At 33.7% G+C, this 27,574-nt stretch overlaps 3 protein-coding genes and 1 long non-coding RNA gene across 4 annotated transcripts in view; 3 read left to right on the forward strand and 1 right to left on the reverse strand.

The window, feature by feature from the left end:
- Window positions 1–660: 660 nt before the first annotated feature.
- LOC124537919 (RNA-binding protein 28) lies at window positions 661–6,845 on the reverse strand. Its single transcript, XM_047114878.1, has 11 exons — window positions 6,371–6,845; window positions 6,105–6,221; window positions 5,561–5,827; window positions 5,004–5,171; window positions 4,377–4,566; window positions 3,819–3,996; window positions 3,294–3,456; window positions 3,001–3,106; window positions 2,752–2,913; window positions 1,561–1,660; window positions 661–1,211 (listed from the first exon to the last, which is right to left on the reverse strand). Exons 1-11 carry the CDS (start codon window positions 6,639–6,641, stop codon window positions 699–701), a joined length of 2,235 nt encoding a protein of 744 aa, XP_046970834.1. The 5' UTR covers window positions 6,642–6,845; the 3' UTR covers window positions 661–698.
- Window positions 6,846–8,319: 1,474 nt separating this feature from the next.
- LOC124538005 (protein arginine methyltransferase NDUFAF7 homolog, mitochondrial) lies at window positions 8,320–11,922 on the forward strand. The gene is made up of 6 exons (XM_047115009.1): window positions 8,320–8,847; window positions 9,184–9,324; window positions 9,761–9,880; window positions 10,327–10,587; window positions 11,154–11,345; window positions 11,681–11,922. Exons 1-6 carry the CDS (start codon window positions 8,419–8,421, stop codon window positions 11,855–11,857), a joined length of 1,320 nt encoding a protein of 439 aa, XP_046970965.1. The 5' UTR covers window positions 8,320–8,418; the 3' UTR covers window positions 11,858–11,922.
- A 1,999-nt stretch (window positions 11,923–13,921) lies between these two features.
- LOC124537973 (E3 ubiquitin-protein ligase UBR1) overlaps window positions 13,922–27,574 on the forward strand; it is a 47,150-nt gene continuing 33,497 nt past the window's right edge. The window contains exons 1-2 of the mRNA XM_047114974.1: window positions 13,922–14,301; window positions 23,654–23,758. Coding sequence (XP_046970930.1) covers window positions 23,670–23,758 — 89 coding nt within the window. The 5' untranslated portion in view covers window positions 13,922–14,301; window positions 23,654–23,669. The remainder of the gene's footprint in view (window positions 14,302–23,653; window positions 23,759–27,574) is intronic.
- LOC124537974 lies at window positions 24,461–26,904 on the forward strand. The gene is made up of 2 exons (XR_006966946.1): window positions 24,461–25,038; window positions 25,309–26,904. It is a non-coding gene; the product is annotated as an uncharacterized LOC124537974 (long non-coding RNA).

Raw genomic sequence — 27,574 nt, forward strand, 5'->3', positions numbered from 1 at the left:
TGACTATTTAGTTAAAACATTTCTATATGTAAATAAAATTAATGTAAAACTGTCGAAGGTCAATAATTAATTTTTTTTTAGTTCTTGAAAAGTAAAATATTAATAGCAGAAGTAAACGGAAATTTCGTTTTTTATGCTATCGGTAAGCGGACTGGAAAATACGAAACCTTATGTGCTCACCAATGCGTCACCAACCTTTGGAAACTAAGGTATTACGTCACTTGTGCTTGTCTCACTCACCCTTCAAACTGGAATATAACAATACTCACTATTTTTTATAGAATCTATGTTGAATGGCATATGCCTAGACGGGCTTACATTTGGCGCTGACGATACCTATCTTTAAAAAATAAACATTTTGACTTCTTCATAATATTGGACGGTATACGTGGCCATGCTAGCCAAATTACTGGTCCTATCGCAACGAGTACGGCGTGTTAGTGGCGGACATACGCACAACAGCATCTCAGCACTACAGACTAGTGCTTTAGCAACAGTGTCAAATAAGCGGGCGAACGAATATGTACTAAGTTGTGATTTAATTAAATGTTTGTAGTGCTTAAGAAGAAGGTATGCTTAACAAGCAGATATAAAAGCTAAATAAAAGCTTTTGTGTTTCAAATATGATATATCTCACTTAATTTGAAATAAAACCCTATATGATGGTATTAAATATATTTCCTAACAAAAATAAACATTTATTTTATATTAATGAAACTACGGTCAGAGTTTCTCTTCTTATTTCTTTTTCCTGTTTTATTTTTGTTAACTTTCTGTTTAGGTTGTTTTATCCGTTCGCGGGCCATCTTCTTGAGCCGCATCGCTCGCTGGCTCTTCTTCTTCTCCACTTTGACGTTCTGTCTGTGTAAGTCCGCTTGCGTTCTGAGTTTATGGTTACTCCTCATTTTGTGCTGACTACCTTCTTTGGCTGTCAATCCTGAATAATCTTCCGTATTATCTTGTCCTTGTCTCTGCACAAATCTTCCGACTTCTTGTCTCTGACCATTATTTGGCTCGAACTTTCTCTTCTTCATGTAGCTCTCGTCTGGGACGTTTTGTTTTCGTTTCTTCCCTCTACGTCTGTCTTTGCTTTGGTCGTTATCTTGGTTGTCTTTCTTTGCTACAGGATTATTCGCTATGGATTTTTCTAATCTCTTTTTTCTTGCGTTTAAAGCTGTACGGTCCTCTATTGAGAATGATACTATTGGCCTCTGAAATAAGAAGAACGCACTTATTAACACAATGGCCGGTAGTAAAATATAAGAATTTAATAAATATAGGTCTAATCTAAAAAAAACTCTATTTTATCTTGTATTTATTATAATTCCAAGTTATAATCTACTAAGTAATCTTCAGGGACTAAAGTTACACGGAAATATCAATTGAACTTCAAAGTTTACTATTTGTTTGTTACACAAAAGGGACTTTATGTACCAAATAAAACCGCATTTTTTTCGGATGATTATCAAAAAGTAGAATTCAAACATACAATATAAAGATAACACAGGATCACTTACCTACATTTCATTAACAAACAAAGTATCCCAAACAAACACTTACATTATTTTTGTCGAAGATATCAGGATTGTTGTTGAGTTTCCGCAGACACGCCAATGCGTCTTCGTGTCGCATGAACATCACGAAGCCATATCCCTTAGATCTGTAAATATATATTTTTAATTAACTGTGAGTTTGTCTATAAAGCTGTGATAAATCAATTCATATATCTTCATCGTCCTCTCGTCACTCTTGTATTATGCTTTAGAAATTAAGATATATTTATTAAAACGCGCCTTGGTGATGGCGCGCGCCACCTTCACCGAGGCGCGTTTTAACAAATATATCTTAGCGCGGCGCGGCGCGGGCGCACGTGCGCGTGTGTGCGTGTGTGTGTGTGCGCGCGTACTCACGGGTGGAGGCCGTCGCGCTGCAGCGGCGCGCGCAGGTCGCGCATGACGCGCGCCTCGGTGATGGTGGCGCGGGCGCACGTGCGCGTGTGTGCGTGTGTGTGTGTGCGCGCGTACTCACGGGTGGAGGCCGTCGCGCTGCAGCGGCGCGCGCAGGTCGCGCATGACGCGCGCCTCGGTGATGGTGGCGCGGGGGCACGTGCGCGTGTGTGCGTGTGTGTGTGTGCGCGCGTACTCACGGGTGGAGGCCGTCGCGCTGCAGCGGCGCGCGCATGACGCGCGCCTCGGTGATGGTGGCGCGCGGCGCGGCGCGGGCGCACGTGCGCGTGTGTGCGTGTGTGTGTGTGCGCGCGTACTCACGGGTGGAGGCCGTCGCGCTGCAGCGGCGCGCGCAGGTCGCGCATGACGCGCGCCTCGGTGATGGTGGCGCGGGGGCACGTGCGCGTGTGTGCGTGTGTGTGTGTGCGCGCGTACTCACGGGTGGAGGCCGTCGCGCTGCAGCGGCGCGCGCAGGTCGCGCATGACGCGCGCCTCGGTGATGGTGGCGCGCGGCGCGGCGCGGGCGCACGTGCGCGTGTGTGCGTGTGTGTGTGTGCGCGCGTACTCACGGGTGGAGGCCGTCGCGCTGCAGCGGCGCGCGCAGGTCGCGCATGACGCGCGCCTCGGTGATGGTGGCGCGGGCGCACGTGCGCGTGTGTGCGTGTGTGTGTGTGCGCGCGTACTCACGGGTGGAGGCCGTCGCGCTGCAGCGGCGCGCGCAGGTCGCGCATGACGCGCGCCTCGGTGATGGTGGCGCGGGCGCACGTGCGCGTGTGTGCGTGTGTGTGTGTGCGCGCGTACTCACGGGTGGAGGCCGTCGCGCTGCAGCGGCGCGCGCAGGTCGCGCATGACGCGCGCCTCGGTGATGGTGGCGCGCGGCGCGGCGCGGGCGCACGTGCGGCGCAGGCGCGCGTCGTCGCACGAGCTCGGCAGGTTCGACACCACCAGCCGGTAGCGCGACACGAACCTGACCCGAACATGTTTTCAGTGTAAAAGACATATGAAGACCTGAGCCATTACTTCTTAAATAATAAAATATAGTGTTACAAATCACCTGTTCAAATTCTTTAACATCTGCGTCTTACTGCGCTCGAGGGCGAGCCGCTTCGCCATGTCCGACGCGGACACGCCCACAGCTGCCTTCGTGCCCGCCACGACCACTGCCGATACGAAAATATAAGCTCGAGTTATACGTCACACGTAATATTAATTAACGTCGCACATTTATAATTAAATGAAAATATAATAACATATAAGTTTACTTCATGATCAAGTACAAGTCACTTTTCAAAATAATTTAGGCTTTCTATTTTCCTATTACTAAAAAGGTTCAATATCTCGACCAACCTCCTTCCTTAACCAAGTACAGGTTACGGTTGTCTTTGGGTTGCTTCTTGTTTCCCGTGCTGAGGTTGTCTCGTTTCAGCGCAGGCCTTACTTGCATCACCTGTCCTTCCAGCCGTAACTCGGAAGCATCTAGAGATAGGAAGCGTTCTGCGTCCTCTTTGTTCTGGAAATAGTTTGATATTGCTAAGTTTTCAACTACAACCTGATACAGGAGACCTTGATTTTTTTTCGTCCAGATTTAGGTACATAATTATTTTCATTGTCTGTGGTCCTGCACATATGTTTCCACCACACACTCTCAAATTATTGAAAAGGTTTTTAAATGTCTTGCAAAAGCAATTTTAATTTCTTCCAATTGAAATTTCATATGATAGATAACTGTGTATTACTTAGGAATACTCTTATGGAATGACTTTCTAAAGAACTTAATCAAAATAATCAGTAAAAATCTCAAGTCAACCGTGCATTATTTAATATATAATTTAATTTAATTTAATATCGTTAAAACCCACCAATAAAACTTACCATAAATTTAACAAATCCAGAACCTTTAGAATGTTCAGTCATCTTATCGACACAGATAAGAGCATACTTCACGGGTCCAGTCTTCTCAGCAAAGGCTCGAAGCTCATCATTGTCCACACTAAAGGGTATATTCGTGAGAAACACGGTACATCCGTCCTCTGCATCGTTTAGTTTTACCCTGTAAAATAGGTTACATTACAAATAAACGGACAAAATAATTATAACCTATTAACTCCTACCAGTTACACGACGTTACGAATTTATATTTCATTTATAAATTGATTGTGATCACTTGAGTGGTGGAATGGAGTAACAATTAAATAAAAACTCTTTTTCGTATTAATGTTATTTAAATGAAATGATATCCGTGAAAAATCGAAAAAAAAATAATTTACACAACAGTAAGTAAACATAATAATATAATAAACCAAATCGCTTAGTTATACCTTACTTAAAAATCTAGAATATTCGTAATGGTGGTAGGTCGTCAATTCATATTCAAAATAGCCATATAAAAAGTATTCAGATTCGTTTCCAAAATTATTAAATATTGTTTACCTTTGAAATTCAGGCTGAGTACTTGCAACACTTTTATTATCATCTTCGCCTTCATCACCGTCGACCTCTTTATCGTCTTCGTCGTCCTCTGACTCATCATCTTCACCTTCGTTTTCATCATCTTCATCATCTTCTTCATCTTCAGACTTTACTTCATTTTCTGAATCTGATTCATCATCATCCGATTCATCTGTAACAAATAACCTTGTAAGAGATTTCTTTGCAACCTTGTTTTTTTTGTAAATACTGGGGTGTATAAGTACATACAAACTCTTTCGTTTTTTTCTTCCTTAATTCTTTTGTTTTCCTTTTTAGTAACAATATTTATTTATACAATTATTATTATAACAAGAGATAGGGTCTAAAAGGCTGCAGATTGGACGGTGTTGGAAGATCTTATAATTAATGTTTACAGTCGTAATTGAAATCTAACTAAAAATCAAACGATTTATCCCTGGCGCATCAAATCCATCTGTAATTTGATTCTTCTAAGCACTAAATCTATGGGTCTGATGTGTAGCTTTTCCAAGAAATAAAATGTTGGAGAAGGCTATAGTGTTTACAAGTTAAAGGTAAACACCAAAAAATTGCCTTATTCTGCTAACTGTATTAAAGTACTTATGTTACCTTTGATTTCCTGTTTAACATCTTCAGTGGAAATATTCATTTTATTGTCATCATCATCACTATCTGACTCCTCTTTCTTCACATTGTCTTGCATTTCCACCTGCTTGTTTACAACATGCTGCATGTATTTATCTTTTGCTATCGCCCAATCCACTGATATTGGTCTACCTAAAAACATATCATTACTATCAAACTATATGTTTATTAAAGATAAAATCCCTAGAAAATATTCTATAAGGGATTTGTTTTGAGGTCTTTATTATGGAAAATGATGAAATTTTTGAAGAATTATGAGTTACATGTGTGTTATAAATAAACATAATTTTTTAATTATAATACATACAGAATGTTCTATTTCAGTTATCAGTAAGATTTTTAATATATAAACTTGTAAATATATCAATTTGGTCAATATAGTAGTGAGAAACTGATGGAAAAAGAAACACTGCAAGTTTGTATTATTCAAACAAACTACCCTACAAGACATCAAATGCTATGATAAATAAATTATTATTAGAGTAAAATAAACAAGTATATATTTTGCTTAAATTATTTACCCAGGAATGGTTTCATATTTGTTTTTGCAATAGCCTCTGTGGCCATTGGAACATTTTTAAAATGTACAAATGCACACCCAACAAGTTTTCCATCAGGTTTCTTCAATAATTTTACTTCTTGAACCACACCATATGGATCAAAATGCTCTTTCAGCGACTCCTCTGTCGCTTTAAAAGATATATTACGAACTATAAGACGAGCTTTACGATTAAATCTTGTCTTGTCCTTTTCTTCTTTTGACATTGGTTTATCATCTGTGTTCTCATCTAAAATAAGGAAAAAATATTATATGTAATTAGAATTCATTGGATGAGAAAATCTGACCATGCACAAAATCTAATATACACTCATCAATAACTTATAGTCTTATAACATCATTCCTGTTGCACAAAAACCTTATTTAAAGCAGAATAATTAACTTCTAACCATATTCTCAACAAAAGACGATGGAATATGTTATTGACATAATTCATGTTAAAATTGCTTACTTATAATATGTTTGATTTAAAATAAGAAGGTATGAAATATTTATTAATCATATACCTTTAATATCTGGTTTAGAGTCATCTGTTGCTTTGTTAAATTTCTTTGGACCATTACTCTGTATATCTTCATTATATTTACGCTGTGGCACTGCCCAAGAAACATATATTGGTCGGCCTGAAAATGAAATTTAGTTCAGTTATTATTTTAAATAGCTTCACTGGTACGCTTCATAAAGATAACCAAACATTCAACATATTTTTATATTCAAAATAAATAAAAGAGGTTCTGTATACTTAATTAAATAAATATATTAAAATGGTTACCAAGAAAAGCTTTCTTGTTTGTTGCAGCTAAAGCTTTATTGGCCATAGGAACGTGAGTGTAGTGTACGAAAGCACACCCAACAAGCCTTCCATCCGGCTTTTTTAATAATTTAACCTCTTCCACGGTGCCGAATTGTGAAAAATATTCTCTGACATTCTCGTCAGTAGCTTTAAACGATATATTTCTCACTATTAAACGAGCGTTTTGGTTGACCCCATCTTTATATTTTGTGTTACTCTCCGGGTCCACATTATTATCACCTTCAGTCATGTTTGTAAAGTTACTTTAACACACACGTATATTACTGTTTTAATGCGTTCGTAAAACTTACGCTCACTAAAAAAATAGATTACATGTATTTTATAAATAATTATGTTATTACTACTATTTCATAGAATAACTTTGTTTTGGTTGAAATTTAATTTGCGCACGCGATACGCACATTGTTTTCAATATTTGACATTGGCATTTGACTTTAAAACAATATTGACATAGACAGTCAATGTTAATGTTGCATATAACAGAAAAAAACGCTATAAAAAATTACATAAAAGAGATATATATACATAATTTAAGATTTTAAATTACCATGGTTATTTTTATTATTACAAGTATTTAAAATGGGATATTTTCCATGATTTTATTATTATTTGGTGGAGCCCGACATTTCGAAATTATCTACGAATGCCTTGTTCATCGTGATACAAGCTTTAACCAGGGGATCCCTGCATCCTTAATGAGGTGCCTTATAAATAACATAAGGCAGCAATAATATTTAATCGTGACAGTAAGGTAGATATTATTCAAGTCATAAAACAACGACTAACTTATTCAAAGCTTGGGTTTGACCAGCAGCACCACGTCACCTTTCACAGAGACAGCGGTCCTGTATATGCCTGTGACTGTGTGACATGCTTTTAACATCACCATGATTCGACCCTCTGTTGACTGCTTTGTACATTAGACAATCGGCTACATATTTATAAACGTTGATATTCATCGAAAGTATTTCAACAACTAAGTAATTTTTTTTCTTTTTATATTGACAAAATGCGAATGTATTCATCATTGGATAAGTTTATCTACGCTTTCAAGTTCTGACATTTTTTTTTGAAAAGGTCTTTCGAACTTGGATTAAGTTTTGCTCTGGTCCTCATTGCTATAACTAGAAATCTTGATTAATCGCCAAGTGATCGTCTACCGTATAAATAGGACCTTATTTCTTTTTTAAGACAAATGCTGTTTTGTTTACAAAATTTATTGGGACTCTAATAAACTTACCTCGTCAAAATAAATATTTGAAGCTACTAAGCCCAGGAACTTTATTACGTCTTGTAATGCTTAAAATTTAGTCATTGCATAGTTGAACTCCACGATGATGGATACTTACAATTTACCATCATTTTTTTTAAGGGTAATTGTTAAATTGTCAGGAGTCGAGATGGCCCAGTGGTTAGAACGCGTCCATCTTAACCGATGATTGCGGTTTCAAACCCAGGCAAGCACCGCTGTTTCATGTGCTTAATTTGTCTTTATAATTCATCTCGTGCTCAGCGGTGAAGGAAAACATCGTGAGGAAACCTGCATGTGACAAATTTCATAGAAATTCTGCCACATGTGTATTCCACCAACCCGCATTAGAACAGCGTGTTGGAATATGTTCCAAACCTTCTCCTCAAAGGGAGAGAAGGCCTTTAGCCCAGCAGTGGGAATTTACAGGCTGTTGTTGTTGTGTTGTTGTAAATTGTAAGGAGTTCTCTTTTGTCTTAGCAGCATCATGTGGGTCATGTTAATCGCTATCCGACTTCTAATGCAAGAAACAGTTTTATCATACATATGCTCTCGATTTCGTTGTATTCAAAAGAAAACCTTAATTCTCCCGCCAATGTTTGCATTTTTTATAATGTGGCTAACACAGTTTTATTAAGTCGACAACACTATGTTCAATTTAAGACAAATCTAACCAGCTGATTGTCAAAGTTGACAAAATAAAATATTATTTAGTAAATGAGGTTATAATTTCTACTAAATAAGAAATACTCAGCGCATGAATAAAATGAATACACGTTATATTTTTCGCTCACTGAGCCGGCCTGTGATTTTAAATATGTGTAAAAGGCATAAAGGATACAAGATTATAAAGCGTCCGGACCCCAGTACCTTAAAAATGCCTAATCTTAGTGATGCACCGAGTATAATGGATATAATTAAAGAAAAAGTGCGGTTAAATGGACCGTTAACTGTTGCCGAATATATGAACATTGTCATCACAAATCCTACAGAAGGTTATTATATGAAAAAGGATGTGATTGGTGAGACGGGAGACTTTATAACTTCGCCAGAAATCAGTCAACTATTTGGTGAGATTTTAGCGATCTGGTTCTATGCAGAAACAAAGAAAATGTGTCTTGGCAAGCCCCTCCAAATTGTAGAACTAGGACCAGGAAAAGCAACATTGTTGATAGATATGCTAAGGGTAATTGTATTCATATCATTCCACACATCTTAGTTTCTTTTAAATTAAAGGACTAATACTACTATTTGCATTTATCTTTCTTGAAGTTGCTGTACCAGTATAACAGTAGCTAAGACCATATTAAGCTATTAGTTTTTTTGTAACTGAAGTATTCTTTAATATAGACTTCAATATATTTAAATATGCAAATCTAAATAACTCCATTTGTAACATCTTAAATCTGGTACTATTCCACCAGTGCAATTAGCTCAAAGTAGGCGTAAGAAATAAATATAGTCTAAAGCCAAAATTTTATGACCAATTTTTAAAATTACCCTAATATATTTACATTTTTAGGTATTAAATCGTTATGGATACAAAGCAAATGATCTTAGTCTTCACCTTGTAGAAATATCATCAACAATGCAGCTGTTTCAAGCAAACAGGTTGTGTGTTTCTCACAAAGAAGCTGATATATCCCTACCATACAATTATGAGGTAAAGTCTATTAGTGTACTTCTCTAACTATATGGTCAATGAATTCACATCAATACATCATATTGCATAAGGTAGTTTTAACACAAATAAGAAAAATACAATAAAAGACAACTTTACAAAGTTAATTTTTATTTAAATAATATTTTGTAAGTTTAAATTTTAACTTTGTATGTGTCATATCTATGAATGTATAGGTGAGTATGATTATAATAGTCTGTGGACGAAAGTAATAAATGTTTCAACGCTGTCTAGAAGAAACAACATTAAATGGGAATGTTGCAATAACAACTATTGATGTTAAAATGATTATAAATAAATAATATAAGTTTTATAAATTCAAATGAGTAGTATTTGAAAAATAATGAGGACTTCATTCTTGTTGTTTCTAAGTATGTCATATTAATATAAAGTATTAATAATTATATTTACATTTTAGGGGGAAACAGTGAGCGGTATTAAAGTCTACTGGTACAATGATTTAAAAAAAGTACCTAACAATTTTTCATGGTACATTGCCCATGAATTTTTTGATGTCTTACCCATACATAAGTTTGAAGTGAGTAAAATGTTATATAATATTATATAAACTTCTTGACGATCTACGAAACAAGGCAAAATAGCCGGCTAACCAGGTTTGCTCGAAAAAGGAAATTTACAGGTCCCATAATCTTTCCCATCCTTCACCTCATACTGATTACACTACGACTTACTAGAGCAATGTTAATCCTACGAATATTATAAAAGTGAATGTACTTTCATCCAATAACTACTGAATAGATTGGCGTGAAATTTGTGGTATAAAGATACCACAAATTTCACACAAGAAAAAAGAACTCAGTTAAAAAACTCTTATCATTATTTTTTTCAAAATAATAACACCCAAAACAGCCCTGTTTAATTTAATAGCAAAGTTGTTTATCAATTATCTTTCCAGTAAGCAAATGACGTAAGTGAAATCAATTTATTATAAAAACGTACATTATATAGTAAAATTTTTTTTAGAAAACAGAAAACGGATGGCGGGAAATCCTCATAGAACTTGATGAGAATGAAAAATTGCAATACAGAATAGCAGCCAATGAGACACAGTCTGTTAGAACGTTGGTCAGGCCGCCACTAGATGCCGGAGACAGGATGGAACTCGAAATCAGTCCTAGAGCTTTAGGTATCGCGAGGCAACTCGCTACTAGAGTAGACCAGTACGGAGGACTTGCATTAATAGCTGACTATGGACACAACGGCGAGAAAGGAGACACTTTTAGGGTATTTTTTAATTTATATGCCTGCTTTATATGGTTTTCATCATTTATATATAAAGACAAATATTTAATTTTTTCTTTTATCTTACTAATTAAAAGAAAAAAACTTACAAATATTAACGCACGCACTTTTTATAAAATATGTAGGCGGATAGCCAAACGGACTAGAGGCTACGATTGCCCATTGATATTGGCAACACCAATGCGCCTCCAACTTTGGGAACTAAAATGTTAGGTCCCTAATCCCTTATGCTGTAGTTACATTGGCTCACACAATCACTTACACGTCCAATATGAGATGAGTGAGATGTACCTAACCAAACTGGCTTGCACAAAGTACAGCTTGGCGTAGAATAAAAAAAATTACATTAGCATAAGCTATTGTGAGATAAATAGTCATTAAGATTGTTTATTATTTAATTATCATAAAACTTTTTTAAATGGTTAACAATGAGGTTCTTTAACTGAATATATTATCTCTACTTTTTAATAGAATCACAATCCCATATGCGTTAAGCAACCTTAGTTTAAAATATTATAATATTTATTCATATGTTCAATTTTTTTAAGGCATTTCACAAACACAAAATTGTAGACCCGCTAGAGAATCCTGGTAATTCAGATCTAACAGCTGATGTGGATTTTAGTCAATTGAGGATATCTGCGTCAATGACGCCAGGAGCGGAAAATTATGCTGTAGTTCTTGGACCTGTTAAACAGATGGAGTTCTTAGAGCGAATGCAAGCTAGAGTTCGGTTACAGGTAAGATAATAATGAAAAAGGTATCTGTACAACTTCGATGCATGCAAAATTTTCGTTAATTCAGTCTGAAATCCAGGTTTTTTTAGATACATTTTATATGTACTCTAACAAATATTGTTGGGCTTTGTAAATGTCCGCTGTATCAACCAAGCAAATAATACTTACTTAGTATCTTTGTATTCCGGTTTGAAGGGTGAGTAAGGCACAGAGGACATAACAAATTAAGTTTCGAAGATTGCTAGCGTACCTCCTTCATATCCTATTGACGTCACGAGTAAGAAAATGGTTCTGGTATGTTGGTCCAAAGTTAAAAAATGCCAATTGTTTTGTTTTAGGTATTAATAGACAACGCTAAAACCGACGAAGATAAAGAGAAAGTCAAGGCATCATATGAAATGCTGGTCGATCCAACAAAAATGGGGGAACGATTTAAATTCATGGCATTTTATCCTTCTGCGATGGCCAGTATATTAGAAAAGTTACCCCCTTTGGGATTCTCAACTCCTAAGTAAAATATTCGATCTAAGTTGTTAAGTTTGTATGTATTAGGAAAAACAATTATAATGCTTAATATTTATTTCGTCTTTTTTTTTAAATTAGTTTTAATCGGTCCGTACGCTCCGTACAAATACAAATATCTTATACAGTCAGAATGAAATGCCATTTAGTCTTGTTTTCATGTCGCAGAATTAAAAACTCAAACTCAAATTCCTTTATTTAATATAGAAGCATCACACTTACTAATTGATTGTCAAATAAACACTACAACCGGTGCGGAAAAAGGAACACCCTGACCTGAGAATAACCGGCGAAAGAAACTCAGCGGGTCTCTTTTTTATTTATTTTTTTGTCAAATTAATAAGATACGTAGTAGTATATGATTAGAAATAGCCAGAAGGCGATCGTTTCAATCCCAAGGTGTGCTATCAAACATAAACTCGGTAATTGTATAGTAACCTTTTGCACACAAGCGTTCCTTAACATTTTTTTTAAATTGGGCAACATAAGCAAGTAATCCAATTTTAGAATTAGAAAAAAAGTTATATTGCTGGAAAATACAAGTAGGTAAATAAAAAATCCAAAGAGTATTGTAACAGTTCATTTCATTCAAACATACTACTGTTCCAAGGCTCTGTAGACAAAAGTAAAAGTTTAGTTTATAAGCTTTTTCCTAATATTAAGATTTTAATTTGTATTTTTACTTCCATTTATTACTTTCTCACTTTTATTTTATTTATGTTTAAAATTATTTTTTGCTATGCTTGCTGTGGTCTCCAATAATTGAAGGAGCAATTAGTGTGTATCCTTTTTGAATGTGTAATTAGTGTGTATCCTTTGTTGGGGACTCATAAATAAATAAATAAATAAAAGTACGTAATTACTCCGTTAGCAACACATGACGTCATCATAGATCGAAGTCATCATCTTCGAAGAGCACCATCTTCAATTCTTCACAATAATCTTACAACATGACTAGCTGATGAGACATGAAGTGAGTAATAGTACATCATGCCTCAGCACCAACGTTTGAAAGTTTTTTCATAAATTACTATATTTGTAAGTTGGACTCCCAGTAATGATCTGGCTAACACATTTAAATAATCTTCAATAATTTCTGATGAAGCAGTTACTCAGGTCTTGTTACATTTTAACAGAGTCCTATTTATATTTGTAACATGCTTAAGCTGTCTCGGTATCCATTTCTGATAAACCTTAAACCAATGGTTTCTAAGAGATAGTCCCATTCAAAACATATATTTAATTAAAAAATCTTCCTCTTGTGGTTAAAACCAGAAGAAATTAGGTATTAATGAACATAAAAAAAAATCATAACTTCATTCCTTATATCTGTGAGACTTTATGCAATGGACATCATTAAATAAATTAATACACTTTTAATAGTCAAAGATTGTCATAGTCCTTATTTAATAGGGATTTATCCCTATTTACCTTACAGTGAATTTATAAAACCTTAGAAAAATCCATTAACTATTATTTTGCCTCGAATTAATGCTCTTAATTGGTATCCACTGAGCACAAATTTAAAGAAGCATTACAAATTAAAAAAAACGCTGTCAGCTGTTTTTGCTTTTTGGGGATTTTCTTTTTAAATATTTAAAGGTATAAATTATGGTTTCTAAGCAATTTTGTCAGCTCATATAGTCCTATTTTCCCTCCGAAAACTACAGCTATATATTATATGTATTCATTACAGCAAACCGTGATTATTTACAGAATAACATATAACAGTCACATTGGATGATAAATATTTAGAATATAAACAAATAAAATACTTTTAATTATTAAAAGTGGATGCCTATAAGGGTGTTATTAATTTTTGCAAAACAATACGGTTTGGTGAATAATTTTATATTTACCAAATTATTAAATTCCTAATAATTTTTTTTAATACCTAAAACAATGAATAAATATAGTTTCTCCCTTCCAACTATGTTTGCTACACTGATAAATCATAAAATCAAAAATACCGTGCATTGTGACAGATTACAAATTATTTTATATTATGACAGTCACAGTCCACAGAGTATAAGAAGTATAATCGCAAATAGAACCTGCTGAAAAATTATGTCGTACATAGTAAATGTACATTATTTAACTCATTTTCAGTTATTTTTGTTTAGAGTACGGGTTCAATAAAAACGTATTTAAGAAAATAAAATATTTAAGAAAAATAAATAAACTTTATGAACAGATAACTTCCGCACGATATATTTAGTAATTTCACGCTGTGATGAAATGTCACAATTTCAGTGGATTTGTGCCAATGATAGAGAAATCTAGCAATGTGAAAAATTGTGATGTTCATGCAATCCGTAATTTGTGATAATAAAAACGTTTTGTGTTTAAACGGATATATTTGTAAAACTGTCTGTGGCAGAAAAGATTGGGCGGAACAAAGAAATCGAGTTGGATGATTTAACAATTTTGATCTGAGGTAAGGGAAAGATTTTCTTTTGTTGCGTTTTGTTTTATTCCGTCGCAGTTTTGCTGATGCGATATAACGCCAGTTTTACTGCTTCTCGGTGCGTAAGGATATATTAATTTATATCAATATAATGAAAAGTCCACCTCAGAATAATACTGTTATATAGATAATGATCTGATTGTAATTGTAACCACCAATTGGAAACTAACTTTCAGATAAATGCGAGAATAGGTCTCGAATTTCAAATATTGATGATATAATATTCGTATATATATAAAATAACATATGTGAACTGTCGTTAATCGCTATAAATATTCTAAATTTGTACTTGTTCTAAAAAAAATATTGTAAAATCGATCGAAACGATAACTGTAGCAATTTATTTTTATTTTGAACAATAATAGATTCCTTAAAATATTTGAATATCAAGGTTATAAATGATAACACCATATAATATAATACAATATCATTAAATGGATTTACTACTGTTCATTTTAAATTATTTACAAAGTCAGGTGTACTAACAGCTTTTCAAATAAAAGATTTTAAAATAATAATTGAAAAGATGCAATATATTCACCACACTATAGCATAGCATGTCTAAATATGCTGTTCAGGTATTCATTAAAATATTCTGATCATTTGAAGTCTAGTACTTTATATATATTTTTTATGTATATGTAAGGAAATCAGTCAAATCGGTTGTGTGATGAAAAGTGTTCAATGCCATCCATTGACTCATTATTGAAATCCTCGAGAAATATACTGGCTGACTTAAATTTTGTAAGGAATACATAAATACTAATTAAAAATATAATATAATTATAAATGTCTAGTGGTAGAATTGCCAATTTAAGTGGTAGTATCAACCCAGGTGGATGCACTAAGATATTAATCTAATGAAGTTGCAAAACAGTAAATTTCAACTCACAGCTTCAATTGAAAACCTAAAAATTGAGTTTTATGTGATTTAAATTTTATATTCACATTGATATATGTTAAATTTTAATTTAGTAAATACTAGGGTTCTAGTAGAAAATAGTATGAGACTAATATTTTGTAATACTAACACTTGTTGTTACTGAGTGTAGTTACCTATTTATATATAAGTAGACACCAAAATACTTAACTGCCTTTTTCAACTCTGTCTGAAATATAATCCACTTGATTTGTAAACAATGTATCTATATTACAATATGATTACAAGTTTCATTTTTATATACAATGAATTACGGTTGAACATCAAATAATGACCACAAATTTTTCATTATTCAACAAAATTAGGAAGTGTGTTATGTAATCTTTAAATGCTCAACTAGATTTCTAATTATTTTTTATAGTCTTATTAAGTTTTTTCCTGTGTCATAAGGTTTGTTTAAAAATGGTGATATAACTTAATTATTCATGCTCTACAATGTGATGCTCTTAAATGCAATTACTTAAGACAAGAAACTGTAAAATGAAAGACATTTAACATTGAAATTAATGTGATGGGAGTCATATGGTCTTAAATACTTTGATAAAAAAGTAACAAGGACTAGTTAAACATATTACTAATTGATAATTAGACAAAAAGATATCCGCCTGATAAAAAAACAGTTATCTGCATCATTTGTGTATCAGTAGCCAAAATTGTATGAGCATTTGAAAAGATAATCATGTATGAAAAAAGTTACTTTAAAATGGAGAATGATCAATGACCATATGCAACAGTGATTTTTAATTGACACAATTAATCACTTTGAATCTTGTTGAGCACCTTACACTGATTTAAGAGTGGTGTGATCAGGTATAAGAAATGGGTTCATCGCTTTCAGTCTGATAAGAAGACCATACAGTAGCACAAGAAGGACCAAGACCATCGCAAAAAAAGAATAAGATGTAAAATTAATTAATGGCAGTGAACTTAAGGACTGAAAAAATTCTAGTCATTGACTTTAACGAAAATGTTCGTGTGTTTACACATAAGTAAGCCCGTGAGAAGTCAAGAAGAGAATGAGACCAGAATAATTATGCAAGGTTGTGAAGCTCGTGCAAGCAGACAATGCTGCAGTTCACATGAGAAAAGCTGTGATGTTTGCTTTTCATGTAAATGATTTTGTACTGGTTTGTTTTAAATTTAGAAAAGGTAATACCTAAACTTTTGCGGTCCCTTGCTTTATTAGCTATTGTAAACGAAAAATCAATGGATCTTTATGATTGTTTTTAATACGTATTCATGTTTATCATGGCGACTTCAGTTGTGTAAAGTGAAGTCGCTATACTAATAATATAAGTCTACTTTGTATAAGAACACCTTTATTTTCTTTCCATGACCACTAAGATAAAAATTAAAATCAAAAGGATACAAAACTTGAAATCAATGAGGCCGATTTGGAATGTAAAGAAAATAATCAAGATTATAAAATTCTCAATAAATAAATAGTGCATTGACCTTGTTAATAAAAAAAAAATTAAGTTACACTCTACTAATTATCTATTATATAAACTTGCATAAAAACTTGTTCTAAATTTTATAAGACATTGCATAAATTCTTACAACAGGCGTAATTAATTAAATCACCCTAATGAATATGCAACAAATATTAACTTTTTTTTTATTCATCTACAAAACTGTCACCATCTTTGACGATGTATTAGGAGGTAGGTTAAATTTCCTGGCTTGCTGAAGAACAGTATATTTTTTTTGGCACAAAGTAAAGCCATACAAAAAAAATATACAGTTTATATTTTTAAATTGTATTTTATTTGCTTATCGACTTGGAGGTACTTGGCTACTTATAAAATAATGACATCATGAAGTTAAACGTATTTATTATTTTTCTAAGTAGTTACCTTTCATGTATTTATTAAGTTTTGTTTTAATACATTAGGAAATAATAAGTATGACGATACATTGTAGATATTATCATAACTCGATTACATTGGTATTCGAGTTAAATTACATATTTGTCTATTACGACTGGATAGGATTTCGGGTAAGCAATTAAGATTAATCAACTGCGCAGTTCACGAGTAATGCATAGATCACGAGTGTGGTGGATACACGGGTGCACTTTCTATTTCACGCTCATTATCTGATAGGACGGCAATCTGTCACTATCGCAGAGACGTCACGTGCTCTACGTCGTTACTAAAACACGGCAAACATTTTGTCAACTTCCTATTTGTATTCTGCCACAAAGACTCAAAAAACCAGGACCCTTGGATTTGTCTGGGATTTATGCGCAAGTTACACCGTAAGAGATGGAGAGGGTACCGTGGTTTTATCGTGGGTATTCCGACGTCCAACTCCCCTAATGGGATAACGCGTAAATGTGCATTTCCAGCGAATAAAGCATTACTGGATTAGTAGCCTTATAAATTATTATAAACAATGTGCAAGTTAAACACTACGAAGATGATGCTACGATGTTGCAAATGCTGAGCGGTGGATGAGTATATTGAACAAAATGCGGATTTCATGTTGCAAACTTACACGAGACAATGTTTGATGCGTGTAATAAAGAGAAAATGTTGCTTCACGATAAGAAGTTTACATATAAAATAAATGTTACATTAAAATAATCTATTTTTATACTTGTACGTATTTTTCTTAAGATAGACAAAAAAAGGACAATTACCTTGACTATACGATGTAGATAAAGAAAAACATATATATTTTTTTAGATCCTAATTACGTCGCTACTTATTGCTCTATTCAACCAACTTAAAGTTAACAAGGTTTAGGCGATCATATTTTGCTCCAATATTGATTTCACCCATATATCCAGATTCTATTAGGGTGTTATATGTTTCTGATGAGTGAAATGCAGTTCTACGAAGTCTATGGAGGACGAGTAATGCCATTAAAAATATACACATTACAAAAGTTACTTTATGTTTTGAACAAAAGTTACAAACTATATAGGATTTTAAATTAACATGGTTATTTTTATTATTAAAGTTATTAATTTCGGGATATTTACCATGTTTTTTGTTCGGTGGAGCTCGATATTTCGACATTGTCTACGAATGTCTTGTTCACGAGAGTCTCGTGACAATGTAGACAAGTAGAGAAAAATAAAAAACATGGTAAATATCCCGAAATTAATAACTTTAATAATAAAAGTTACAAACGTATTAAATTAGTATTTTTTCTACTAAATGTTCTGTTTAAATTATATCTGAAACCGTCTATCGAAGTCGAGCCTTGCTCTCAGTTGAAATTATTTATTAATAAATAGTATAAACATTATATTATTATAAAAAAAATATTTATTCCAATTCTTTCACATATATTTTTTACCTTTTCACTAGAATTCCTTAACTTTGAATTTTTTTATTTTGTACGATAACGAGACAACGTCACTTGACCTACTCCCGAGTTCACTAATTAAAAACGTAATAATTCTGTACATGTACTATTACTATGGAAATTGTTAATTTTCGTGCATTTCATATAGTTATATATATAAAGAAATAAATGTCTCATTGATCGGACCATTATAGAGCGGCCTATTCTGAGCTTCTGGGTTCGAAACTGCGGGTCAATTAATTAAAAAATTATAGGGGTATGGTGTCGAAAAATTCTCAGAAGCCTAGAGTCTGGAAATAGGCAGTGTTTACACTCCCGTGCTTCTGAAAGCACGTAAAGCCGTTGGCTACGCGCCTGAACTCCTTCCGGTCGTGTCGAAGTGACGGTTGCTGTCCATCTATTTATAAGAGTGAGTCAATAGAGAGTGAGAGATACTTATGTTGACGCGCACACCTTTGCTGTATAAAATATATCCCGTGCAGTTAACAAGACTCGTTTGAGACAGACCGGTAAAGCCGAAATCGGTCAGAATTACATATTAATTATATGTATACATGATATATTAGTGCAATAAGATGTTCGTTTAGTTTAGGTATTTATACTATTCGATTTCATCGTAACTTTATACAAAACACAAAAAAGAGTTCCGGGCCGTCCTTAACCATCTATGCGCCCGGGATGTATATGATGTGTGTGATGTATTGGTCTGTTCGGCGTCCTTTCATGTTCGACTAGGGCTGCAACCTATCCGACCCTGGTAGATATAGTACGACTTTTTTGTTCGTAGCGAGCGTAGTCGGAGCATGGGACGTGTCGAAAGGCGTAAACCATAGTGTTGAGGGTATGCAGTATGGGAGGCAGCATATTAAAGTGTTTAGCGCCCCCCCCCAAATTAGTGCTCTGGGTAATCGATCCATTGCACCCAAAACTTTTGAAATTTTCGAAAAAATTTTTCGAAATCAACGATTCGTAGCTATGTAATTTCCGCGTTGCTTTGAATAAGATTTCGGCCTGTATAAGTGAAATAAATCGATATAATGTACCTATTCATCCGAGTGATGTGCTCATAAAAATACAATAATGACCTCACTACATCTCAGTCGACATCAGTGGATGTTTTAAGCGATGAGCATAACTTGTAATAACCATTACACAAATAATGTATAAAAAATAATACATTTTTAGACAAACCTTAATAATGTTAGTTAACAATATTGTACGTAGTTTGGTTATTCGTATTTTTTTATTTCAATTATTATTAATAAGTTTTTAAGTCTCTTTTCTATTTGATAAGGTTATGTTGCTCATTCTACCAAACGGTACCGGTGACCTATGTACATACATGTACATATATACACAAGCGGCAAATTATCGTCCAAAACAACCAGACTCCTTGCGATGTTTTTCTGTTCTGCTTAAAATTCAAAACACATTAAAATTCAGTGACCTGTATACGAACCCCGAATTTTCTGTCTACGTCTTTAATGCACCATTTCCGTTTAGGTTTATTTTTTTATTAAAAATATTGTGTCTATAAAAATTTAATCATCGAGTATAGTCACAAAGAAAACGTATAATGTAAAAAAATATATTAAAATATGCAAAGCGTCTACAACATTTTAGCCACGCGCGCATCATCAGCAGGTGTTATAAGCCACGGGGTCAACGGCCTTTGATAAGGAAGCGAAACGAGAGTTCGGTATGATCACGAGTTCGATATATATAATCCGTCATACGGTCGTAACACAACCCTGGCCTAGGACAGTCTTGATATGTTAAACTAAGGTCTGGAATTCTAGCAGATCAACACTTGGATCCAATTTGGCCTATTCATCGTCAAGTTGATTATTTACTTCATTGCACAAGTGCGAACAGATTATAGATAATGCGAGCTTGTGAAACGAGCGAAGCGTTTTCGATTTTTGATTGTAACGTTTTTTAGCGTTGAAGAGCCGGACCCAGCATGCTGATCGCCGCGTGCCTACTGCTTGGCTGTGTGACCTTTCACATTAATGCAGCTGTTGAGAAGTTTACTTTGTTTACAAGTGCCGTGTATCAGAATATGGGAATACATTTATGTACTACTGGTACTAACGGCTTTGCTCGCGTTTTAGTTTGTTGTTTGTCATGTGTTATGCAAAAAAGTAGCCTATCTCCTTTCTTGGAGCACAAGTTTGCTTCATTACAAATTTCAACAAATTCGATTCAGTGGTTTGGTCGTGAAGGAGGGGCAGATAGACAGACAGACGGCTTTCAAATTTATAATATTAATAAAGATTATATTATATTTCCGTCGTAGTTTATTTTTCCTTGATATATTTTTCCTTGGTCGCATTTTTTCTCGATGGATTTTCCAATGAAGATACCCCTTTCATTCATTGGAATTTGAGAGGATTAATTACTTGGGAAAAATAATTACATATGTACATTTTGACTTAGGAAATTATTTAATTAACTAACTTTAAAATTATTCTAGTAAATAACAATAAGTTTCAAATAAAATATAAAATAGTAATACGAATATAATTTTGTCTAGTTCAGACAAATTTGTTATTTACTCATTATACTGAGTTTTTATCGTCTTACGAAAATAATTTGTGTAACGATAGTACAGTTGCACAAAGCTTTTGTCTTCACAAAACATTTATCAGTAAACACTTAACTCTTTGTAAATATAAATAGTGTTGTGAAATGGATGCTTAATAGTTATTAATAAACTACCGGCACCTGCTGAAGGCAGTAATGCTAAAGACTGGCACGCTTATGAGAATGTTTCTATGTATAAAATGGACGTCTCCCACACAAAAACATAATATTAGCATCTCTCATTCAACGTTCTGTTCAAAACATCGTTTTACCTATTTTTGATAGGACTAAGCAAATTATAATCAAGCCATCTTACGATCGCTGTGGAATATTAGTATTAAATATAATAATAATAAATAATAATACACCATTATCATTAATAGTAATCCTAATCATATAATTTTTTTAACTTTATGAATTATGAAATCCGCGATGATTAATCTGTATTTTAATAATACTATAAATGTGAAAGTAACTCTGTTTTTCTGTCTGTCGCTCATTCACTACCAAACAGCTGAATCGATTTTGATGAAATTTTGTACGAAGTAAATTTGAACTCCAAAGAATATATTTAGGTTATAGACTACCTTTTTTTGGCTTAACATATGACAGCCTAAAGTAAGCGAAGCCGTGGACGACAGCTAGTACGTAAAACACCATTATCATGAATTAGTAATCCTAATCATGTATTTATTCGGTCTTTAAAACCCCGATGATAATTTTATTATAAATATGTTATATTATTACGCCTTCTCTATATCTATTGTACATATATAGATGTACAAATAAACTTGTTCATTATTATACTTGAGACACTATATTGAGTGTGTATGAAGGCTGAATGATGAATTTCCTCATTTTCCGACATTAACAGCTATCGGAACGAATAAGATTACGTCTTGAATGCATTTCCTGAAATAACTACTTTATCTTGAAATTATAGTACACGTACGTTATGATATGAATGAATTTAACCTAAATGTATGCGTATAATTACAATTTATTTTACTTAAAATAATAAATCACCACCAATACCATTATTTTTATGGGCTCAGTGTTGACTGGATTCTAAGAAGTTTCAATTTTACGGTCGGCCGTCAGCCGGATATTAGCCTTCCTTGAGAATCTAACTTGATTATCGATAAAGAGTTACTACTGAGTTTCTCACTATTCCTTGGTAGAAATTATTTTCTGGACCGGTGGGCAAAAAGACCAAAGAAAAGTACACCCAAGAGACTACTTGAATAAAGTATGTTTTTATTGTATAATACCCGTTCTATCTGATATATTCAGAGTGATAAAATATACAATATGTCAAGAACATTTAGTTAGACTTTATTATGATGGTTTTCTGGCGTATACACTAACCAACATTGACGATATAGTTTGTTCCCTGTTGGCACGACTATAAGCCGTTAAACAGAGCATTAAGAATTGATTAGACTGGACACCTGTATAAAATATGCCAGGAGCACATAATTGTTTTGCTTAATTTATTGTCTGTTATTTATAAATCTACTTAATTATCTAAAAGAAAGGTACAACGCTACTTACTTCATATTTTATATATTGAAGCCAGTAGTTTCTTGAATGTTTTTAAAATGCCATTGCATTGGCAAGTTCATTGACTCCCTTTATGTCTCGTGTTTTTAATGCATAAAGGACGACGACAGGGGTGATTCAACTTAGTGTTATTGACGTTTTTGTTTTTCGAAATATATTGATATATATAGTGAAATATTATATGTGTCATACTTTTACAATTTTTAGACACAAACAAAAAGTAAAAAAAAAACTTTTTTTTTTCACTCTTTTTTCACTCTTAACACATTATTATTGTAAACTCATATTACTCATTCTCGACAGCCCGAGTATCTCTTATACAGATAAGTTTTCCTTTATTGCACAATATTTTATTCAACTATTCCTAATTAGAAAAATATAAATGAATGAAAATAGCATGTGCCTCGATCAATCACGTTATCAAGTATTAAGGATTGTAATGAATGAATTAATAGTAATACACATATGTATATTATATCTAAGTCCGTTGTAATACAATTAAATATCACTTTTGTAAGTTGAGCCGAGATGGCCCAGTGGTTAGCACGCGTGCATCTTAACCGATGATTGCGGGTTCAAATCTAGGCAAGCACCGGTGAGAATTCATGTGTTTAATTTGTTTTCAACTCATCTCGTGTTCAGTGGTGAAGGAAAACATCGAGAGGAAACCTGCATGTGTCTAATTTCATAAAAATTCTGCCACATGTGTATCTTCCAAACCACATTAGAACGGCGTGGTGGAATATTTTCCAAACCTCCTCAAGGGGTGAAGAGGCCTTAGCCCAACAGTGGAAAATTTACAGGCTGTTGTTGTTGTTGTCTGATGTGTCCTTTCCTGGGAGTCAAACTATCTCCATGCTAATGTATGTCGGTTAAATATTAGTGATGATGATTTATTTCCTTGTGTTGTTGCAGTCGGTGATAATTGGAGATGAGCACACCACCGCCGATGCAGTTGGAGGTGGAAGTCGGCGACGAGTCTATGGAAGAAGACGCTGCAGATATGATACCAGCTGATCGGTAATGAATCTATACATATAATAAAATTGGAGTATCTCTTTGTAATATTAAAATAGCTCTTTTTTACTCAATGCATATGTCTGTATACACGGTACACACACCAAAATAACATTTTTTTACAATGTCTGTCTTTCTGACTATTTGTTCCGGCTAATCTCTGGAACGGCTGGACCGATTTCAACGGGACTTTCACTGGCTGATGATTTCATAACTGATTTAATAAGGAGTAACAATAATATTTTTTGTTAAATTCAAACGCGTACAAGATACACGCTCACAGCTAGTTAATATATATCTGAGGTTTTGTTACCCTTTACGTTACGTCGGCGGGTAGAATTGGTGCTAAAAATGAGGGCGACAATCTAACTTTCAGTGTTTTAATATGATCGGATTTGTACGATTAGACGTTGAATATATAGATATGGATTTTATGACATAAGATAATCAAATTGACCTAAGACAAGTCATGAACTACATACTTTTTGTTATTCAAACATCACTGATGTTTATTCCGTGCAATAAATCGAGTTTGATAATTAATTAAGGTTTCAGGATTACTGTTTTATTAATATTGTTTCAATAATTTCATTATTATTTGAAATGGTATAGAGATTATGAGCTAAATAGCCACACTGATAAAATTACTTTCGTATTTATAGTATAAGGCTGAAAATAGGTAAATGTATTTTAATATGTTATATGGGTGAATATACGCTATTTGCATTTCAAAGGTCTATAGACAATTTTTATGTTAAACTTATTAAATTATTGTTTTTCTTTGCTTAAACGATAAATAGCATGGTCTTTAATCTGGCCCACATAGTCTATTCACGATAATTGTTTAATTTAAAGCATTGTTAGATTAAAAACAGTAAAAATGTATACTCCTCTGGCCTGCCCATTAATGAGTTATAATTATTTAATGGCAATATATTTTAAATACGTATGCAAATAAGATTTATTTTCAAATAGTCACAAACTTTTATAAACATCGAAACATATTTAATTAAAATACACTGTAAAAACATTTATTATTATAAAAAACAAATACTTATTTTCATGTCATGTTACAAATACGTCACTTCATCTGGCAAAGATTTAAAGAAGAAAACTTTTATTTAAAGTCGCCGATTTATGTTTTGTCCTTTAATTACTCGCGTACAACAGTGTGAAGTTAGAAGCATGCTAACGGTCTTTTGCAAAACTTAAATAATATTACGTCAATTTGCGATTCACTCTCGAAAAGCGTGCTTGTGCCAGTCGTTGGAGTATTTCCTATGGTAAGCATATTTTTTTGTATTTTATTGTTACAAGTATGTTTATTTTCTCAATACAAGGTTTAATGTGTGTAGATGTTATGTGTTACGACAAACAGTGGTGCGAAAGTGGGGTGATATTGTTTTTGAACATTATTTACGATTTTGTCACTTCTCTGGCGTCACTTCTGTGGCATATTTCGTGCCAGAGGAAATACATGAACGCCAGAGAAATGACGAAATTATGTTTTGTTATATATCTAATGTGTTAAGGCTTTATTTTATTTGCTCAAGGTACTGTAGCATAATCAGACATCATGGTGAATGTTAAAAGAAAGCAAACAAGAGAAAAGAGGTTAGAAAAAAAGCGACAAGCTGAAAGATTACACTATCAAAGAATTAAAAACGATCCAATTAAAAGAGCAGAATTAAAGAAGAAAAGGAAAGGCAGCAATATCAGAAGAAAAAAAGAAAAGGGACAAATTAAGACCATACATGATATGACTGAAAGGGAACAAAGTGCAATCAGAAAAATATGGAGAGAGAAGACTAGAAAGCATAGAGATCGCGTGAAGCTACAATCAACTAGAAACTACTACTACTACTTTCCAGTAACACCACCAAAGTCTGATAATGAAGTCCAACTTCCACTTCCACGAAACAATATCTCTTTGGCTGCTAAAAAGCGATCAGAAACTCAGTGGAAACTACGAAATAAACTAATAAAAAACAAAAAATGAAAGCAAAGATTTACGTCAAAAGATGAGTTACTATAAAAAGAAACTACTGCGCATCAAAAAACAGGAAATCCAAACTCAAAAGTGTGCGATCTTTTACAAAGCAATAGTAAAGACAATGGAATGGAATGGAATTACCATGAAGCTGGCCATGGCAAAGGAGCTCCAGATGGTATCGGAGCAACGTGTAAACGAATCGCTGACAAAATTGTTGCTTTAGGATCTGACATTGCCACCATCAACGACCTTGCTACCGAATTAGATAGAAATTGTCCCGGCATTCAAATATTTGTGATAAACGAAGAAGAAATTGATTTTCAAAAGAAGATCATGGAAGACAATAAGTACACTAAGAGTGCATCAAGTACGAGGAAACCATTTGAGCAATATGCTTTACATGAAGAGCCTCAGTTGCTTTTGTAGCATTTTTTGTCCCCATTTCCATTCAGGCGACATTAAATACCCCTTCGAAAAAAGCAAATTGGATGTTGCTGCAGTATATACTGATTCTGAGGAAGATGTACCAAATGAAATGGTTGCGCAAACGTCTAGTCATCTGATTAATTCATCTGAAAAAGACAATACAGACACTCCTTTGTCTGTCAAGAACGGAGATTTTGTTCTTGTGGAATACCAAATTAATAATAAAAAATATAAATATGCTGGTGTATGTTCGTCAGATTTTGATGAAGAGGAAGGAGACATCAGGGTTACATTTTTAAAGGTCTCCAATTAAAATGGTACTCTTTTTAAATTAAACGACAATGACATGTTTGATGTTAAATAGGAACAGATCTTGACCATATTTCTAGTGCCAAATGTATTTATGAAAGGCTCACAGAATACTCTACAAGTTTGAAAAGCCAGTTGATGTGTTTGAAAAGTAAATTGTTCAGTATTAAAAAAATTTCATTTAATTTCGCGAAAATTGTTAATTCTGTTTTTTACAAATAATGAAACAGTTCATGTATACTGTGGACTAATAATTTTTAAGTTGATTAAATAGTCTCGAGACTGATAGGTGTATGATTAAATAGTACTATTGTTTTGTTTTAGAAAAGGAGTTTATATTTTTGTTTTATTTAGTAAGTTGATTAAGATTACAGTGCCTTAAATGTTACAAACATTTAGTTTTTTTATTGTTTTATAATTTAATAAAGTATAAATTATTAGTAATAGTATTATTTTACTGTAATTTTCATCTCAGGTGAGACTGATAAACAGAAGATACTTCATTCTGTTATTTTAAACTGGTTTTGAAAACTTAAGCATTGAAAAACTATACATATAGTATTAAGGTTGCATTAAGAAATCATCAAGACTGAATGTATCTTTATAATAAAATGAATATTCAATATCATTTTATATTACTTTCATTTAATATAAGCTACTGTGTGTCACTCTCCTGGTTCAATTGTCACTACTCTGCCAGTAGTGTCACTCCTCTGGTAACGCATTTTCCTCTGGTACTTATAAAACACAAAAAAATGAGAAATTCTTCTGGCCCCCATCATTACAAATATAAAAATAGTGTCAAATAGAGAAATAATAAATATGAAATAGATTATATTACTTTTTCTTGTGGGACACAAAAAAATCAAATAGCGTATATTCACCCATATGGTTGACAGTCGAGATGGCCCAATGGTTAGAACGCGTGCATCTTAACCGATGAATGCGGGTTCAAACTCAGGCAAGAACCACTGTTTGATGTGCTTAATTTGTCTTTATAATTCATCTCATGCTCAACGGTGAAGGAAAACATCGCGAGGAAACCTGCATGTGACAAATTTAATAGAAATTCTGTCACACGTGCATTCCAC

Source organism: Vanessa cardui, chromosome 19, assembly GCF_905220365.1.
Source record: "Vanessa cardui chromosome 19, ilVanCard2.1, whole genome shotgun sequence".
Lineage (NCBI taxonomy): Eukaryota > Metazoa > Arthropoda > Insecta > Lepidoptera > Nymphalidae > Vanessa > Vanessa cardui.